The sequence below is a fragment of the Miscanthus floridulus genome, chromosome 1, assembly GCF_019320115.1.
Source record: "Miscanthus floridulus cultivar M001 chromosome 1, ASM1932011v1, whole genome shotgun sequence".
In the NCBI taxonomy this organism is placed as follows: domain Eukaryota; kingdom Viridiplantae; phylum Streptophyta; class Magnoliopsida; order Poales; family Poaceae; genus Miscanthus; species Miscanthus floridulus.
In genome coordinates, this window is record NC_089580.1 from 111,479,067 (window position 1) to 111,499,315 (window position 20,249).

Here is a 20,249-nt window from a genome sequence, read left to right on the forward strand (position 1 = left end):
TAGAGGAGACCACAGATAATGACGTGACCCCTAAACCTGACAACATAGCACCACTCACTGAAACTCAAGGAAGGCTCCTAAGCATAATCTCTCTTTGCTAAATGTAGTTAAATGGCTATGTTAAGTATTGCACTTATGTTACAATATGACTAGATATGCTATGTGACCTACTTGAGCTTATACCTTGTGCTTTGTTTCCCTTACCTTGTATCATGTATGATGTTGATGTTTATCGTGTAAATCATGCTTAGTATGCTAAATAACAGTACAAGTCAAGATAGTGATGGGCTTCTCACTTCTCGTGTGTTATAGCGGTCACGTCACTTGTACACTAAATAACATACCATGGACAAATAGTCTAAAATTTGACCACTTGATGATAACTTGAATTGAGGATTGGCAAGCGCTTGGACCATGCCAAGACCGTGTATCCGTGGTAGCAAAACATGAACATAATTTGTACAAACCACTTGCGTGAATGGGAATGGTAAGCCTAGTACTTTGTTCCGACTGGATTTCCCATGGATTCAGCGTGAGGTTAGCGCAAGGTAGCTAGGAAGGGCTAGTGCCTCATCTCACTCTCTAACCTTTGATGGGAGGTTTGGTTATACTTGGGAAAGGTTGAGACATGAGTCACTCCTTATGTAGCGATAGTCGTATGGGTTGTGACTATTGTCTTTGATGGGGTTAATGTGTACCCCTAGAGTTTGATATATATACTTTTTCTATTCTTCTAGATTCAGATTAGTGTATGTGAAAAGGACTTGTGGAAGATCGAGATCCATTTTGCTAATTTCTTAATCATATCAACCATGCTATGCTTGCGTAGTTGCTTAGACAACTTTTTACATTGTATAAAAGGGTGCCTTCATGCAAAACCAACCGCATTCTAGTTAATATAAGGGTAAGTTCTATGGTGCACAATTGTATACTCACCCGTCTACTTGTTGAGTTTTGCAGGTGAGACCACCTAGCATGTGGCTTCTTCTATGCCACCGAGTCCAAGCAGACTGGGAGTGGTAGAGGCAGCCCTGTGAGGCATAGGTTTGTGGGGATGGCACACCCATGAACGTGTATCGAACTATTTTATTATGTGAAACCTTTCACTAGACTCTGTGTGAAGTGTAATGACTAAATGTTGAAATAATGTCTCATAAACTTAACTACATATGTTCGACCTGCAATGATCATGGATAAAGGTCGAACATATGTGTACTATATGGGTAGTACACTAGGATGACCGAACGAGTTGGGTCGGTCAGTTCGGCAAGCTTCACCTCCGCGATTCAGAACTAAGCCAACCGCTAGAGGAAATCCCACACTATCACCTCGAGTTCATCATCAGGATAGAGGAAGTCATATCTCCTCGCACCAATGCGTTGGCTCAGCACATGAATCTACGCCTTTGACTGAAATTTTCAACCTCTGACCGGGCATTCGATGTCACAATCTGGCTCCTTATTGGGTTCTCCAGTCGGGATTGGGGCTCATCAATAGTGAACTCATCACAATCCCTCTCGATTGGGAATTTGCCTCCAACCCCCACTCAATGTTTATCAGTATGGTCTACCCGATGATGGGCGACTTCTTTATGTTTGACGTTGCCAACCTCACCTCTCTGAGATCTTGGCTAGGGTCTCTGGCAACTACGACTCTGATGGCGGGAGCACTGCAAGCTATCATCCATCTTGGGAGTGCTACATGGAGGACACACCAGAGCGGCCGCAAGGTCCCCAAGACTACCAAAAGTACTTGCAAGAACAAGAAGATCTGCTCAGGGCCTAGCAAGCAACTTGAGACGGAGTGGCGCCAACTGACGGATGAGCAGGCTGAACTCCAATGGTGGCACGACCTTGAAAACATGCGCCACTGCAGCCACGATGTCTACAACAAGATCACGCAAGACATTAGGAATGTGCTAGTCTTCAACCACGCTAGCCAAAACATCACATCCATGGTTGAGATCCTTTATGACCTCCGAAAGCTAAACGATCCCGAGTTGCGCTGATCACACCGAAAGTCCAAGATCGATCCTAACCGAACAAGCATCCTTGCATGCAACGAGAAATCACACTTCACGACGTTGAGCTCCAAGAGTTTTGAGGAGCCACCACTTCCAGCATGATTTCTTGATCCACCATAGCTCGACATCTCATGACAACATCAGTGGGATGTCAATAGCAGCCGACGGTCAGGGTCTCAACACCCTTGTTCAGTCAACTGAGCATTGGGGAAAACAGGGACATCTGTGATATTCCAAAGTATGCAGCTTCAAATGAAATTATGATATCAAAGCCATTACTCTCTCATTTCATCACTTGTTGGTGAATATCATCATATCCTAGGAAGAAGATATCTGCTTTACATAATGAAAAGGACCACAACCATTAACTTTTTAGACATGTAACCATTACATGAACACAAGTGGTGTGGGTGTGCACCTCCATTGCCCAAGTCCTTGATCCTATTTGAACTAAAATTTGGGTACTTTATATTCTTCGTTTTTTCTTCATGAAATGGTAGAAATTTCTCTATGTACTATTGTTTGTTTACAAATACAAGAACTGCCATTAAAATTTCAGCAAGAAGGTGCGTATCTCCATGGGTCCTAGTTCAACGACTAGAGCCCTACTATCAACTGGGCCACCTTTTACTGGGCCCAGACCACTTTCAGTGTCCCCAGTGACCCTCCAGTTGAGCTTCTTCATCTCTGACTTCTTTTGATTTGCTGAAAGGTTAGTCTCGGTCAATTCCTTGATCTGCACATACATTTGAACATCGTTAACATTTAATTGAATTGGAACGTCTAAGTTCTGATAAAAATTTATCAGAAGCCTGCTACAGAGTTATTTTACGACAATTTTTTGTGTTTCGATGACCTGAGGTGCAGCAAATTTTCTACTTACAGTTCTCTTTCCGAACACCTTTTTCAGATCAACCTTTGCTACCACTGAATACTTTGGGTCCTCAGCAGCCTACAGATCCAGCAAATATTGATTAGTATCGATGATTCATTATCAAGGATAAAAAAAATTAAATAAACTACAAACATACTTGAAAAAGATGGGCCAAGCGGAGTAGTGTGGTACCAGCATCTAGGTTCTGAAATGTTAAGACATTCACCATGATGGAAAATATATAAGTAATCGGATTTCGGATCCATGGGTAAATGGTAACGGAATGGGGAGAACAGGTACAGTAATACCTGCAAAGTAACAATTGCAACATTATCAGGAAGACTGTAATTTGCATCCATCATACCACCTTTGGCCACATTGTAGGATTTCGAGCTTGTCTCATCCTGTAACAAGAATAATTTGTCAACTTCGACGGCATGAAAACACACAACAGAAAGGTTGATAGGGTAAGCGAATGTACCTCATGAGTAAAAGCAAGGAGAAAGGGTGAATAGACTTGTTGGCCATATGTACGCCGCCAGTGAGCTCCATTCCCTAGCTTTTCAACATTGACATAGTAAGTGCCCCTGGCCTGTTTTTTTTTTTTATTTTGAAGAGTTACAATAGCTATTAGTAACTGGATAGCAGGATAATGCTAGAGAATATAGAGGCGAAACTGAATGTGTACCGTAAGCCCTTCGCAATCTTGATCCACACAAACAACTTCATCAAGTGGCTCTCCAACACCTCTGCCATCATCTTTAAGTAAACGCCTGAAATTGACAACATCTGTGGTTAGAGAGTTTCAGTGTGCAAGGGATTCACAAAACATAATATGCAGATCTGCAGTCAATATCAAGAGGATAGAAATTAACTTCATGAAAAGAAAAGCTACAAATTAAATTGGAATCTCTTGCAAAGTTGGTATCTTATAAGCCACTGATTTTAATAGTATGTGTGGCTATTGGAGACACATTTACACAATGTTTTTATTCTAGTTTAGAATCTGATAAGGCACTGTTTGAATCATTGAGTAACTGAACCTGCCTTATCAGATTTAGATACAGAAAAAAAATACAATAGTGTGTGTGGCTAACTGAGCACATGCCACTTTAGCTAATACCTGTGTAGCATAATCTCTAGCTGACCATCCTGAATGCTTGATGCTCCGACAGCACGGTCCACAAGTACAGATAGCTCATATTTTCCATCTGCTACATACACTCCTAGATTGACCTGGAGAGTCAACATGTCAGAAATCTGTGAGGCTAGTAGATTTCCTATATAATAATAAAAAAGATAGAATCATGATGTTTTGGAACTATTGTCTTTCTTTACACAAAAAGATAGATTTAATTGGCTAAAAAATAGAAACCTAATTCTATGTCTACTTGAGCAAATTTGGCCTGCTCGCCTGTAAAACATTTTTGTATGGGAATGATCAAAGATAAGTAAGCCCCAAAAAATTTAGCCCAGTCCTAAACATAAATTTGAATTATTTGACAATGTTAAAGTCACGAGTGGGCCATCCAAAGCCCAAGCCTAGCCTAACCGTGGTCCAAATCTACTGCGTAGTGGGATTACTGGACTGGGCTTGAGAAGTCATTATAGGCCCAAAATAAATCGGTCCTTTCCTTATTTAAGCATGGCCACACTGGTCCCAAAAATGCTCAGGTCATCCATGACCATGAAAAAGAATGTAAATGCTACAATTGGTTCAGGTATTATCAACTACAGCACCAGACACACACATAATCAGTACACTGTTCACCAATACTTCTGCTTATGGCAAAAAATATTGAACAAGGAGAACGAGTTGCTATCGCGCTATGACTTATGAGGGTAGTGGCAACCTGCAGATGACTTCACTCTGTTTATGTGAACTTTTCCTTACCGGATAGTAATTTCCTGCAACTGGTTGAGTCACTTGAAGATTCCAGTCCTCCCTGTAGTTTCTCACCTGCAAATGAAAGTTTCTGTGAATCTGTAAGTAAAAGGAGACTAGGCAAATATTTCAGATGGGCTCCCACTGTCCCACATTCGCCAAAACGATAAATCTAAAAATGCCAAAACGACTTAAAATTTGGAATGGAGGGAGTAGTATACTATACAATGGTGTGATTTAAATAAACAAGTAACAATAGCAAATATCCAATGTATAAATTATAAAGATTATTACCCTTTTGAGGAAATCCCTTCCATTGGAGTCTGTATAAAATGTACTATTTGTGGCCATATTTGCTGTCAGCCGTGTGATGACCTCCTTCCCCTACATCATCATCGACAGGGATTGGCCCAATCTTTGTGATAAATGAGAGCAACCAAATAGTTAGTTGATTTTGAATAATAGATGCCCCGAATATCGCTACCATCACCTGGAATATTATATTGTCCAAAAGTAGTGCACACATCATTTTTTTTCCAGTGGAAGTAGCTACTAACCGTGTATTCAACTTCAGCATGCTCCTTGTTCTTGTAGAGTCGTGTAATCTATACAAAGAAACACTAATTACAAGTTCATTCTCAAATAAATGTTGCTATAAATTTTTGAATGTAGAGCATATAAGTGGACCAATAAAGAATATTCTTGTAGATTTCAAGTATGTTCAAATGATGCATTGACAACCACTTGCCAAGAAATGATGTCATGTACATACTTCAAATCTACAACTTAGTTGAAAGTCTGGATGCTAGAAATAAGTCATTCTTCTAGTACTAAGGTAAGGAAGAAAGAACAAAAAAACAGTATAGTTGTTAACTAAACATATAATGAAAATGTGTAATGCGATAAAAATGGTACGATTTACTTTCCCTGCAACAGGGTTGTACAATTTAATGCTTAAAAGAAAATTCCAACTCCGTGATTTCCGCTTATGATTCGTATAATAGGGATGCCTTATACTATAGCTAACTTCTAAGACAACATTTTTCAAATGGACTGTCTATCGATTTATTAATTTCAATAGACAGACTTGAACCAATCCTATAGAGTTATACTTTAAGCAACCTTTTTCTTGTATGTTAGTAGTATATATCAACAAAAGGTTCTTATTTTAAGCAACAATCACGTAAGCTACATTAAATTAAATTACAATTTCGCTCTAACATTGCATAGGGTCTAACCTGATAAATCCATGAGCTGAATTTTTGATGCACTTCATCAAATAGTGGTCCACGGATAACTTTCAGTGGCACCTAAAAGTAATTAAAATGAATCAGTTCACTGACATGGAAATACGAATTTTGAAGTTGTATCTGACTAGTCCACGACTCCATGGTAATATTTTAGGTCTTTTACAGGGGTGCTACAGGGAAATGGATCAATTGAGTGGATTATAAAGAAACTCAGGTAGGTTGTATGGTATTACCGAGGATGAAACTGTAGTTGGTGTATTACCATCTGGTCGAAATATATAAGCTCCAGATGCCTAGCATAAAACACAAACATTAAAACTACCAAATATGTTCACATATTTCCTTTTAACCGAGAAAAGCTAGTTCCTGAGTAAAACCTGTGAATCCGAGGCATCACCCTCACTTGATCTATACCAAAGAAAACTTTGTTGAACTGGTAAATCCACCTGAAACATATTATCAAAGAATAAATGTACTAATGCTTCCCTTACAAAAAATCAAAGCATTGTTTAGGTAATGAAAAAACTCCATACTACTCCTTATGTTTGAACATACTTTTAAAAAAACACAGGAGAGCTGTGTTTCATTGTATTAAAGAGAAAAGATGGTCCTCAACAGGATCCTCACTCATACGGGGACCAAATACTAATCCGGCACACATAGCAAAACCACAGAATTTGAGTGATATTTAGGACCTATTATATTTGCACCCTTCGATAGAAATAGATCTATATATATGACTATATCTAATAGTGTACATGACTAATATTGTGCAACTTCCTATGATGCGTACATCACTAATATTGTGCAACTGAATAAATATCATGAAAAGAAAACTTGGATGCATGTTTATCATCCTTGGATGATATAGGTAGAAAAATCACGAAAAGCAGCATAAGTAGCATAATAAATACTCCATCCATTGCAAATTTTAAGTCATTTTAGCTTTTCTAGACTCGTACTTTTACCATGTATCTAGACATAATGTTATCTAGGTACATAACAAAAACTATGCCCCTAGAAAAGCCAAAACGACTTATAATTTGGAACTGAGTATTGTTACAGCAGAATCTTATGCCAACTAGTACAACAACAACAACAACAACAACAACAACAAAGCCTTTAAGTCCCAAACAAGTTGGGGTAGGCTAGAGTTGAAACCCAACAGAAGCAATCAAGGTTCAGGCACGTGAATAGCTGTCTTCCAAGCACTCCTATCTAAGGCTAAGTCTTTGGGTATATTCCATCCTTTCAAGTCTCCTTTTATTGCCTCTACCCAAGTCAACTTCGGTCTTCCTCTGCCTCTCTTCACGTTACTATCCTGACTTAGGATTCCACTACACACCGGTGCATCTGGAGGTCTCCGTTGCACATGTCCAAACCATCTCAACCGGTGTTGGATAAGCTTTTCTTCAATTGGCGCTACCCCTAATCTCTCACGTATATCATCGTTCCGAACTCGATCCCTTCTTGTATGACCGCAAATCCAACGCAACATACGCATTTCTGCGACACTTAGCTGTTGAATATGTCGTCTTTTCGTAGGCCAACATTCTGCACCATACAACATAGCAGGTCTAATCGCCGTCTTATAAAACTTACCTTTTAGCTTCTGTGGTAGTACAAATGCCTAATAATTCGAAGTTAAATCCACTGCAAATCATAAAATAATGGATAATTTATGGACCTACTTAATTGGGAAAACGATTAACAAACACCTATGAGAAACGGCACTTTTTGATTCATTTATGTCGACAGATCTACTGTGAAATATTATCAAATCATTTAAAAGGGACAGATTTATTTTGATACTCACTCCTGAGATAGAATTGAATATCCTATTGAGTTGTCCAGATGCTGATGAAAAGGACATCTTTAAAGGTCCTGGTCCAACTTCAATCATGTTGTTACTTGGAAAAACCACGGTTGAGACATGCTCAGTACTGTTGTATCCTGGACAAATGTTATTTAACATAGAACTGATCAAAATCCATTAGTTTAATCAGATATTAATATCAAAAATAATTATATTGAAATTTGAAGTGCCATTAAGTTTTTTTTTCATTTTACCTTATTGACTAATGCTAAATTAGGTGAAAATAGACGAAATAAAGTTTTCCTACCCATAATTTTGAGTTCACAATTGAAGCCAGTTCTGAGACATGTAAATATGTGATATGGAATGCCTTACTCTGTTATATCGTAACTCTGCTATGGACAAAGCAGTTTCAAGCTTCAACAAGAATGATATTATTTGCTAGTGTAAAAAAATCGAAATAGTATTTGCTAATGGGCTATCAATGTTGCATTTTATTGTAAATAAATATTAAAATGATGCCATTCACCTGCTCCAGTTGATTTTGAAATGAAGTAAGAATTCCAGCCCATTGGTGGTGCAGAAGCTTGAAATGTTAGCCAATACTTATGGGCCTTGTCTGTTGTGATTCCAAGATAAGCTTTCACATAAAACTTTCTTAAATTGCTTGTCACATTATCAACCTCAACTAGTTGTGACTCAACAATATTTCCATCAGAGCTTTTTACAACTAGGTTTTGATCATTGACCTGAAAATGTTAAAAGAATATGTAACGATAAAAGTAGAGATGGTCAATAGGCTATGAGCTGAAACGAGGTGCATGCTTCACTGACAAATTTATCCTAGTATTTTTACAAATTTAGGTCCTCTATAAAATGGCCATGAGCCTTGATATAATTTCTCTTAATGGGTATCCGAAATTTCTGGAGAAATGTTGAGTGAAGTTTTCAATCACTTACAGGAACCCTTATGAAGTCACTACGTTCCCATCCAAGAGGATTGTAAGCAACTACAACCTACAATAAATCATGTCAATATCACAAACATTAATTGGTATACAAAATGACAAAACAGATAGTACTCACTAAACGCTTTGTTGCTGAAATTGCTTCCTCAGTCGAAGGGCAGTAGCTTATATTGAGAAGAGGACACTAAAAATTCAATCAACAAGAGATGACAGTTTGATTAGGTTAATATCTTTAAGAATAACACATGAGAAACTTGGAACATTTATACGGAGTTCATATAGCACAAAACAGTAGGTATTCTATGACCAAACAATCAAAGTAAAATTTCAATCAATAAGAGAGACAATTTTGTTCTTTTGATAAGAAAATTTAATATCCATGGGAAAAATTATGGAAGAAACATATTTAAAATAATATCTGAAAGAATGCACCACAAATAAAGAGTACATTTTCTAACCTGACTAAATTGTACTACAGAGGATACACATGTTCCGTTGGAGCTGGTCAGACAAGTTAGAGCAGTGTTTACACCTTTTTCAACCTGATCGACAAGAGAAGGTAATACATCAACATTTCGTTAGCAAACAAAAGGGCATTGTAACAGAAATCTTTCAGCAAGGGAAATTGTGAACCTTTGATGCTCCAAGAGCAAGCCGTTTCGAGTAGTCATCAGTTGTGTGCTGTTTTGCAGTACCTGAGACTGCATCGTGATGCTGGGCAATTCCCATTGCATCTTCCAAGCTAGAAGTGAACAATCCTAAGGAACTGCCACCCACCAAAAATTCTATTTGACGTGCAGCCTGTCAGGAAATACATTTTTTCCATGGTTATTCAAGAACTTCTTAATACATGGTTTAGATAGCAGCATGGTTCATGTAGTGCAGTGTGTGAATATTATACCAAGTAATATCCACTGTGTACTCGAACATATCGCTTGAAAGTTGGACGGCTTGTAAAATACCCAGTCCAGTATGCATTTGTTGAATCAGCATAGCTGCAATTTGCAGTACAACAAGAGCATCATGAATATTTTCTTTAGCATAAATATTCCATGTTATACTTGTAGTTTGAGAACTCACGGGAAATAATCATCGTATTTTACTGGCCAAGATTCATTTGATGCATGTTTAGCATCTGTGTAGATAGACGGAGTAGAATACAACGCATGCACTCTGCCATCCTGCAGGGTTCAGGACATTATTATCTTACTTCTCAAATTCAGTAGAGATAATACTTAACCACAGCTGGCATGTCACTGATCTACACTGAAAATCACATTGGTAGATGTTAAAAAACACAAAATAGGTATGCATTGTTGAATGGGATTCGGTGTGGTCAATCCTGCATGCCTGTCATCAGGAGAAGTAAAACCACCATAGTGACGTCCTGAAAAGCAGGTTCGCCACACAGGTCCCTAAAAACTGTGATTTAACTTTTACAGAGATTAAAGTATATCATTTTAGCAGTGCAGTAATGTTTGAAGATGCCAAAAATTAGTGCTAAACATGTAAACCAGTATATCGAAACTTCACATGGAAGGATAAAATTTGCAATACCTTGTTCACATGTTGGATAAGTTTGTCCATATTCCGGAACCAGGATTCAGCATACTGATAGTTAAAATCATCCCCCATGGTCCACATTATGTGGTCTGTACGCGTAACATTTGCCTGATTACCAAAACATTTCAGAAGTGAGTTGCATGTTTCAGTTAGAAACAACTTGAAATCGCTCCATTCAACCGAGGTATAAAAAAATGGAGATTTACCTGTGCTAAGGCTGCAGCAACAAAATCATTTACACGTTCTTGGACATTATAGTCAAACAGTGACAGGTCATCCTACAAATAGTTGTACATAATTAAATAAATGTAAGGTTGCATAAAAAATCACTATGGTTCGGTAGCATGAAATTGGTTATGTATGGATATGTACCTGAACAGGTATGATATTTCCATCCAAAACTTCAAACCCAAAGCCATCTGGTGGGCTATAATGGACAGGAAATGCATTTGTAAAGATCTGCAATTTAATTATACAATTACATGAATCTTACAGAAGTCAGAAGAAATTAGTTCTTCATGCTAATGAATAGGATATGGTGACATACAAAAATATTTGTTCGCGAAGGACAAAAAGAACCTGTGAAGATGAACCGAAAGTTCTTGAGCCACGCCATATAACCTCTAGGCCTTTATCTGCTTTCCGTCTTTTCCTATCTTGGTAATCAATTCTTGCGAAATGTACAGAATCAAAACCAAGCTACAAGTGCAGTAAACAAACGTTACATGCAAACAATTTCACTTTTTTCTAAAATTGCAGCTATAATGCTTTCAGAGATTTAAGTCTTCTATTCAGTGAGCCTAGGAATTTATACTACTACATTTGTTCCTGAAATAACTTAATTAGTAGTTCCGTCAGGAACTTTAACAACATTTGCAAATGTGATGTTTACAGTACCTCTGCTCCAAGCAAATAAGCTTGAACTGCAGAATGACCAAAAGGATCAATTTGCCAGCCAGCTCTTGGAGTCTTATTGAACTGTTTCTTGATCAATCCGGTGACCAAGTGTGGTCTGATCAATCATGTCAATGTAATGCACGGCAGCTTCATCATGCATACACCACCCACCATTTCTGAAAAAATTATCCATAAGAGAATTTTGGAAAAATAAATCCGAAGCCAAGATCAAAGGGGATAAGGACAATCACATTCCATACATGAACTCTAGCTGACCGGAATCAACCAGTTTGTGGACTATGGCCTGGATTGTGGGGCTTTTCTCTGCCCACCACCTTTGGAAGAAAGCCTGAAAGCAAAAGGACTAGGTAATTACCTGGAAAACAACACATACAGAAAAGGTTCTTTTTCTACGCATGAAACTTTGGGCGACATACTTTTGAGCTGTTTTTTTGGTAATAGAAGTCAGTAACTTAGAATGCAATGTTTTGACTAGTCTGTGTCTCAGAATTAACTACCAAAAAACAATCGAAGCCTAATACAAGCAAGCTTCAAATGATAATTCTCTAAACCATATATCGAATTAATAATCAGTTTATTAAACTTTTGTAGTCCTTAAATTTAAATCAATAGTCATAGATCCATGTTGGCATATTTTGATTCTAAAACAGTTAATCGTATGCGGGCATCAAGATTTGTCGTACACTCTGTTTTGTGAAACTTTGGTTTAATCGCATAGCAAGCACCATTTGGTTCGATCCCAATCTTTGCAGTAACTTTGGTTTGGTCAAAACTTTTATTTTTTCCCGGAATTTGACACAGCAAGAAATTGAAACAGGTATGGGCATCCATATATAGGAGCAGAGTCCACATGCAACATGTTGTTGGTCCTTGTTGCAGCACTTGTACATGTTTGGACATTAACCAATTGGTAGGCAACAATGCACACTCTCTGAAAGTTGTATATTTTTTTCAGTACTTTCAGCGTAGGAGTACTTTCTGCATAAAATCCATTTCTTTTTATATGTGGCCCAATATATATAGTATTAGAAAATTTTGTTGACCTAAGGTAGTACTCACTAAATTTCAATTGAATATATCTGTTTCAAAATGTCCATAACCTTTGAGTCGAATCTTTCTGTTCTGGAGGGATCCATGTGAAGTTGTGAACCGACTGATGAATTGGGGGACAAACAGAGGACGCCATCATAACAAGTTCAGTGCTCCGCCTAATTTTGGACATGATAGCAAGCAGAGTGGAGGAACAAGACGTGGATGTCAGTTCACATGTGGGAGGCCATTTCTGTAACGACGCTGTTGATAGTTACGTCAAAAAAAATAAAAAAAAAAAGAAGTAACGCTGTTGATAGCTGGCCGCGACCGATGATTGCTCTACAGTGGAGCAAGGGGTCCCTTTTGTTTTTGTCGTTGTTGTCAACATCAAATCGATTAGCAACGAATAATGCGCATATCGTCTCATCTCATGGTTAGATTTGTGGAAAAGGTGGACTCCTACAATGGTTTTGGTTTGGGGCCTGAGTCCTGTCCTGAGGTCACACAGACTAGAAGCTTTCTGAGACGACAACGAAGACGATGACTAGTCTGTAGTCTGGACCGGAGCTAACTGTAGTACCTAGGCAGTAAAAGAAGATATGCTGGAGCTATCTAGAGTATCTTTGATTGTCTCAGGGTGGAAAGCAGAGTATGTAATCCAAACGGCGTGCACCCTCTGTGTCCTTTTCTACTTGTCAGTATCGACATCACCACGTCAAAATTGTGTGCAACACTGCTCTGCTCTTATATCACCGATGGCGAAAACTTCAGACTCTAATAAACTAATTAATGGCGTACAGGTATGTTTTTGGCCTGAAATCCGACTACCTTTTTCTTTTAAATATACGACCAAATTTTTGACTGCAAATTAAAGCACGCAGGCATTGTAGACGACGAGGACGAGGACAAGTCGGGACGAGAAAACCTGGTCTCAAACTTATAGCTGAAAGTGGCTGAAAAATACTGATTCTGGCTGAATTATTTTAAGGAAAAAATACTGTTCCTACTGATAAAAAAAAAACAAGTCAAACAAACCACGCGGCGCAACACAAGCAGTGTAGACTGACGACAAGGAGGCTTGAGAGGTACTGTACTGACCTGCTCGACGACGACGAACTTCCGTGCGGGATCCTTGGCGAGCGCGTCCACCACGGAGTCGAGGGTGTTCATCACGCACGCGCCCTGGCGCTCACCTCCACTAGGTGACAACCGAGAAGACCGACGGCCGGAGCATGGCGGCGCAGGAAAGGATGGATGGTGTGTTTACGTACCTGGATGGAGTTGTTGGATCCGACGTAGTACTGGTCGACGGTCTTGAGCCACCCGACGTCGTCGTGCGAGTGCGGCACCAGGTGCACGTTCAGCTTCCCGGCCACCACCGCCGTCGCGTTGGACGCCACCGCGAACGCCGACGACCACCTCCGTCGTCGCAGCTGCCACCGCGAGCACTACTAGCACTGCCAGCAGAAGCGCCGGCGCCATCACGGCCGCTGATGGCTTGCCCGGCCCCGGCGAGCGCACAACGGTCAGTGGATGCGGGAGTTGCGCTCACGGTGGGCGGGGCTCCGCCGCCTCCGTCAATAGAGCAGCCGAATGGGGACGAGGACCGACTTGTGCTGTGACAGCCTTGGTATATCGTATTTATACACACACATTTTGTTCCTAAATAAATGAGATCGGCGCGGGGTACAGTGTATGTCCACTGCGAATATGGTGCGTGTTTCCCCTGCCTGCCTTATACGGCGTGTGACGTCTAGATGAAATTCTAATAATCGATATGTAGTGACACGTGTCTTGTCCGCATGTACGTGTACGCCGGACTGATTTATAGACTGTAGTGACACGTGAACCGGCCGGGCCGGCGGCCGGCCGGCCTGCACAAACAATTCCATTCTTATATCTCTAGACTAGACTGCGGTGTAGCACCAGAGCAACAGAGTGAGATTTTATTTGTTCTTTCTGTACGGTAGACACGATGCAAGCAAGCCATCTTTGAATATACCAGTAGTACAAGATTCAAACAAAGTGTTCCGTAAATCTACTTACAAGAAAAACAAAAAAATAGAAAAAAAAAACACAAGAAACAACTAAACGTTTGCAGCCGGTTGGCAACAAGCGCCATGCTCAGTATAAATACAACAAACTTCACAATTACCGGCAACATCACTAGCCTCCGTAGCAAACTCGCCACTACATCCCTCAGGTCACTCATGCTAATCTAAGGGCCTATTTGGTAGGACTCTTTCCTAGCTCCTTTGGAAGAAGCCTTATTAAATACTTTGTAGGATGAGTTGTTTTTCACTGAAAAACAGAGAAGCCCCTTAGGAGGACCCCTGACAAACACCCCTAAGCCTTCAACACAGCCAAATGGCTCAACTCGGCTCGCATGTGTACTCATAGAATACCCCTAACCGTGGCCTCCATACCGTTAGAGAATGAGAGAGAAGGCCATGCCATTCGACAAAGGCAGCCGCTTTGCGGGACCCACCACTATAGTACCACTAAAACACCACAAACCTCACGACGACTAAAAGATTTCTTTAGATCTAAAGTTTTTCAAGGCTACTTCGTAGTCACCACCGTGAAAACGCTGAACACAGGGGCCTTGTGCATATCCGCCATTGGACTCCACACCTCACTCTTTCGTCTCGAAGTATTATTTTTCAATAGTCAAAGTATCTAAAGATTTTGACTAATTTTTTTTTACAAAAGGAGTATTAGTATTTATATAGTTATCATATGAAAAATATATTTGATGACGAATCTAATCATATTTATTTGGTATAAAAAATATCAACATCGTTATAATTTAATCAAATTTAAAATGGTTTGGAATTGTATAATTTTTTTCAAGACGATAGGAGTATATAGGAGTTTGTTATATTCGAATGCACACTTGATATTGGAGCAGAGACGTACTGGTGTCTGGATTTGAATTCATTCAAAATTCAATTATCCGCCCGTGCTGCACCACAACGTTAGCGCTATATCGTTTTCGTGCTCCACCTTACCACCACGTATATAATACCTTATATATATTTGCAGTCGCCGTTGGTGGGCAGTACAGAGCAGCCAACTGGGACGTCGCGTCGCCATATCGGCAGTCCGTCTCCCACGCCGGCCGCCGATCCGCACACGACCAGTTGTGTTGCGTGCTAATTGGCTGAGGCTGGTATCGGACGTGCTAGCTGCTTCATTACTTCCTCCACTTCTGAACTTCTGTTTGGTGGAAGCCCGGTCCCGGGCCAACTTTGGCCTTCCATAGAGAATCTTTGGACCATTCATCTTATCTTAAAGCTACTCCCTCATGGGACAAATCGTATACACAGACTAGCGTATTAAGAATACATTATATCTCACTGCTCTAATCTAATAGCCGATGAAATTGATTAGAGCACCAGGTTAAAAAGGTGAACCAGCACAAAGATATACTATCATTGTCTTGCTATCATACTGTCGGCACGAAAATTTGTCCCATGCCGGGTACATGGGCAAGTCAGAAGGGTCTGCTCGATAGAGCTCGAGACGTGCCAGTCAATTTGACCCTGTAATTGACAAGGAGAGAAAGTTTATCAGTAATTTAAGGTGGAACATGCCGGTCTGTGCCCAGACAGTTCCAAGTGTGCCGCTTCGGGAGCAGCCAGACGCGAAAGGCGACTAAATAGCCGATCCGCACATAAATCGGCTGTTACGGACTATAAAGCTTATGAGTACACTACACAACACCACTTCAGCCGTCAGACATCTGACGCTAAAAATTATATTTGGCGATGGATGATCTGACGCTAAAGATAACTCAGAGACCATCTAACGTTAAGTCCTCATTTAGCGATTTAGTATCTGTCGCTATAGGTATTCATATTTAGCGTTGAACCGTCTGTCGCTAAAGCCAAGTGTACCGTCAATCTGTCTGTTGCTAAAGAAAATGGGCCCATGCTGAGCTCGCGTGCCCACCTCTATCTTGCCTGCTCGTGACAAACCCTAGATCCTTTCCCAAATCCTAAACGCAGCAGCCACTGCCTCTTCTTTCATCTCCCTCAAGCAACCTCTAGCTTTTTCCTCTTCCGTCGCGCTCCACTCTCTCTCTGGTCTCTCCCTCGTGATTCCAATCCGCCCCATCCCACCCCATGCGACTATGGCGGAGCTCCGTTCTTCCTGGGGCTCGGCGGATCTAGTCCTCGGAGCAGTGGATCCGGCCGACGGACGTCCCTAAGGCGGCAGCTCCTTCGTTGTCGATTCAGAGATGGCGAAGAAGGCCCCGGAGTGGTGGAGTCATGGAGAGTGCCCAGCCCCGGCCTCGATCCACCTCGATGCAGCCAAGGGCACTCGACGGTGGCGCTCCAATCCAAGGCGGTGCCGGTCGGTGCGGTGCCGCGACAGGCTCCCTCTTTCGATCCTGCAAGCTCCCAGCTCCCCCTCCTAGGTCCCGCGTGCTCCCTGCTCTCGGTAGACGGTAGCAGGCTAGCAGCAGCCGTGGCCGCGCCCAGCGTCCAGTAGTTTTAGATTATAAAACATATTTTTAGTTTGATTCACATGCTGCTTTATCTTTGTACTTGATAATAAAAAAATAATTAATAAATCATTATTAGACAGTAAAGAGCGAATCAATTTCGCATTTAGCCCATAAGTGATTCGGTCCCTTTCAACCCATCTCAGAGCATACTCACATTTCGCCGAGATACACGAAATGATGAATAAAACACAACACTCTCTTCTTCTCAGTCGAAACCCTACTGTCCTCTCTTTCTCCCTCACGCAGTCCCCCACGAACTCCTACTCCCCTGCTCTGGCGGCGCAGGCAAGTACGGGACGAGCCCCCCATCCCCCCTCCGGTGGCGTGAGCTTGCAGGCCGTGGCCCCTCCAGCGGCACACCACTCTGGTGGTGCGTGCAGGCTAGGGACGACTCCCTGCCTATGCATCGCCGCTCGCGACCCCAGCCCACGCACCGCCAGGCCGACCCTCGCCGTGACCCTCCGCCCCCACCTCGCCACGGGAAGAGCTGACAGCGGATGGCAAGTCGGTGGTCCGTCCTCTGCAGATCAGGCACCAACGGTCACAGATCTGAGTGGAGACATCGATGAGGGTTTGTTTCTCGTCCCCGCTTGTCCTTTTGTTCTTAACAAAACAAATATGTTGCGAGTATATTTGAGCTTACGTCAAACACATTTCTATTTGGAATCAGGGTGGATGCATTGGTCTGTATTTTATAAATAGACCCGAGTGGGTTATAGTTGACCATGCTTGTTCTGCACATTCATATGTATCTGTGCCACTTTATGACACTCTCGGTATGTTCACAACACAGAATGACTATACTATAGTTCTCTTGTTCATTTATGATTTGTCTAGTCACAGTTTTTGTGTATTGTACATTTGTACTTTCAAGCCCAGATTTCATTGTGAACCATGCAGCGGTGGAAGTAATATTCTGTGTGCCTCAAACTCTAAGCATTGTGAGCTTTAATCACTTCTCTCTTTCAACCTTTGACAATTACTAGTTCCTAAAATAAAATTTGCAAATGAAGCCTATGATGAGGCTGCATGTCAGAAGTCATCTTAGTCATAACTAGTGAGGCTGGAACTGCTCCAGGGATTCAGGTCATTCTTTATTTGTACTTGTATAACTCTGATAATAGGTTTCTCTAGCATAAAAAACATCGTATAGTATGGGACAAGTGGCAGCCATGACAACCTTTTTGCGGGCCCATATACATGAAAGATATGGTTAATCTTGTGGATACTGGGGCCTGATATTTAAAGAATAAAATTTTTGTTCTTATTTTGAAAAGCTACATTGGTTTATTGATGCCATTTAGCTTTCAACTTCACATTATTATTGTATTATTATGTCATTCTACATTTAAAAGACGTAGACTGAACTTACGGCTATTATCTTACTCATGGTTATCTATTGATGGCAGCTGTTAAGTTTTATAGCTCAAATGCCATGTGTTCGGCTTATAGTGGTAAGTCTGGGCTCCTTACTGTTGACAAACACAATGTAATATTCATGATTATTCAAGGACCTTTCCTCCTTAATTTTCCTAGTTTCTTTGTCTAGGTAGTTGGTGGAGATGATGCAAATATGCCATCAACGCCAATTACTACTGGAGTGTGTCGACGAAATACGGTTGGCAGTCTACCTAGGGGTATGCCCAAGGTAGTAGATTATCGGCAGATAGATGCGCAAGCTACAAACAAGATGGTGACGCAAGACAGACACAAGATTTTATCTAGGTTCGGCCGCCGTAAAGGCATAATACCTATGTTCTGCGTCTGATTGTATTGCTATATGTCAATGAGAGATGTTTTTTAGAGGGGTCCCCTGCTCGCCTTATATAGCCCGGGGGGCAGGGTTACAGATCTGGAAACTAATCCTAGCCAGTTACAATTGCCATAGGTGGCCGGATAAGGATTCCTATTCTAACTGACCAGGATCTTGCTTGATCTCCAAATCTGCCATGATTCCTTGCGTGGGATTCCAAACAGGTTGGTCGGGCCACGCATCATCTTCTAGTGGGCCGGACCCCCTGATCCGGGCTGGCCCAAGCCTAGCCGTAAGGGTATAGGGGTTAATACCCCATAGCTAGTCCCCGAGCACCATATATTATGCTGCGACACGCCGTTCGATCTCCTTTGACTAATGCGATCCGTCTTCATGTCATCTCCAACTAATTGAAACATTGACCAATCGAATGTGCCAGCATTCTGGTCAGAACAGAGAGCAGTAGACCACGATTATAGCTAAAGATTCTGGTTGTCCAAAGAATGCATGGTGCTCTAAAGAAAAAAGAAAAAGATTTATTTCCTTATCAAGTGTGCCCACTTGTATTTCTGAAAAGAAATGTAAGTGACCCTTGGACAATAGTAGTTCTGGCAATCAGTCAAAGCGTAGGGGTCGATAAAATAAACACATTCACTGCAAGGTGAAGTGTGCCCACTTAGTCCCTGAGCCTGGTAGTAGGTGACATAGGCACGTGGTGCCAGGGTCTAAAAAGAATTTCCACTGAAGTTAAGAATCCAATCGTCGTACAAGCAATACGAGATGCACCAGCAGGTGCATCGTACCGATGTAGTCCCCGAGCTTGCTGAGTATAAGCCTTGTAGCAAGGTCTAAATAAATACCTCTCAACTGTATGTGAGTACAAATCACATGTAGCCGAGGAGAGTGGTCTCCAAATAATGGTGGGAACAGTCCCCGAGCACGGTAGTTGTCTGAAAAGTCCTCTAGCACGGTAGTGGTCGGATCAGTACCCGAGCACGGTAGTGGTCTGGACAGTCCCCGAGCACGATAGTGGTCTGGGCAGTCCCCGAGCACGATAGTGGTCTGGGCAGTCCCCGTGGTCTGGGCAGTCCCCGAGCACGATAGTGGTCTGGACAGTCCCTGAGCACGAGAGGTGTGGTGAAGAACCAAATGCCACTTGTACTATTATTTGGTGTATTTATTTATATTCTTACTCTGGCAAGTCCAATCTGACACGTCTGGTCAAAAAAGTAGATGGGTATAGCACGTCATACTGCCTTCTTATCCTTTCAAGCAAACAGTCACTTGGCACCTATAAGGAGGTGCGTTAGCGTGGGCCCTCTCACACTGGTAATGAAGAGGCGCATACACTGATAACGAAGAGGCGCATATATTGGCATAATCTCGAGGTTGTGAAAACAACCATCTACGGCGTGTGTGCACGTCTCCCAAGAATCTCAGGGCAGACGAAACGGCGGAACTCTTGGTTAAATATACTATAGAATTGGTAAGTTACTTTTTACCGAACCCCATTACCATTCACCGCCTGCAGCCTTCTTCTTCCTCTTGCCAAACCTAATACCTCTGAAATCATCACCAATCAATCCTCCACCGTATCCTCTTTCATCAGCAAGGCTGGATTCATGGCGAAAAGTGACGCCCAGAAGAAAGCAAG

General features: G+C 41.4%; 1 protein-coding gene across 1 annotated transcript; it reads right to left on the minus strand.

Moving 5' to 3' along the window:
- Nucleotides 1-2,281: 2,281 nt before the first annotated feature.
- Nucleotides 2,282-14,014, minus strand: LOC136538944 (alpha-mannosidase-like). Its single transcript, XM_066530868.1, is given in 32 exon segments — nucleotides 2,282-2,759; nucleotides 2,907-2,975; nucleotides 3,055-3,102; nucleotides 3,206-3,301; nucleotides 3,379-3,489; nucleotides 3,586-3,670; nucleotides 4,021-4,133; nucleotides 4,792-4,857; nucleotides 5,077-5,166; nucleotides 5,168-5,197; nucleotides 5,340-5,387; nucleotides 6,021-6,092; nucleotides 6,266-6,325; nucleotides 6,410-6,478; nucleotides 7,849-7,985; nucleotides 8,378-8,597; nucleotides 8,809-8,865; nucleotides 8,935-9,000; nucleotides 9,275-9,358; nucleotides 9,450-9,617; nucleotides 9,718-9,811; nucleotides 9,897-9,997; nucleotides 10,374-10,487; nucleotides 10,586-10,657; nucleotides 10,752-10,838; nucleotides 10,959-11,078; nucleotides 11,277-11,372; nucleotides 11,374-11,452; nucleotides 11,537-11,625; nucleotides 13,428-13,511; nucleotides 13,601-13,745; nucleotides 13,747-14,014. Coding segments are annotated over 32 exon segments (3,024 nt in total). The 5' UTR covers nucleotides 13,812-14,014; the 3' UTR covers nucleotides 2,282-2,570.
- Nucleotides 14,015-20,249: the final 6,235 nt, after the last annotated feature.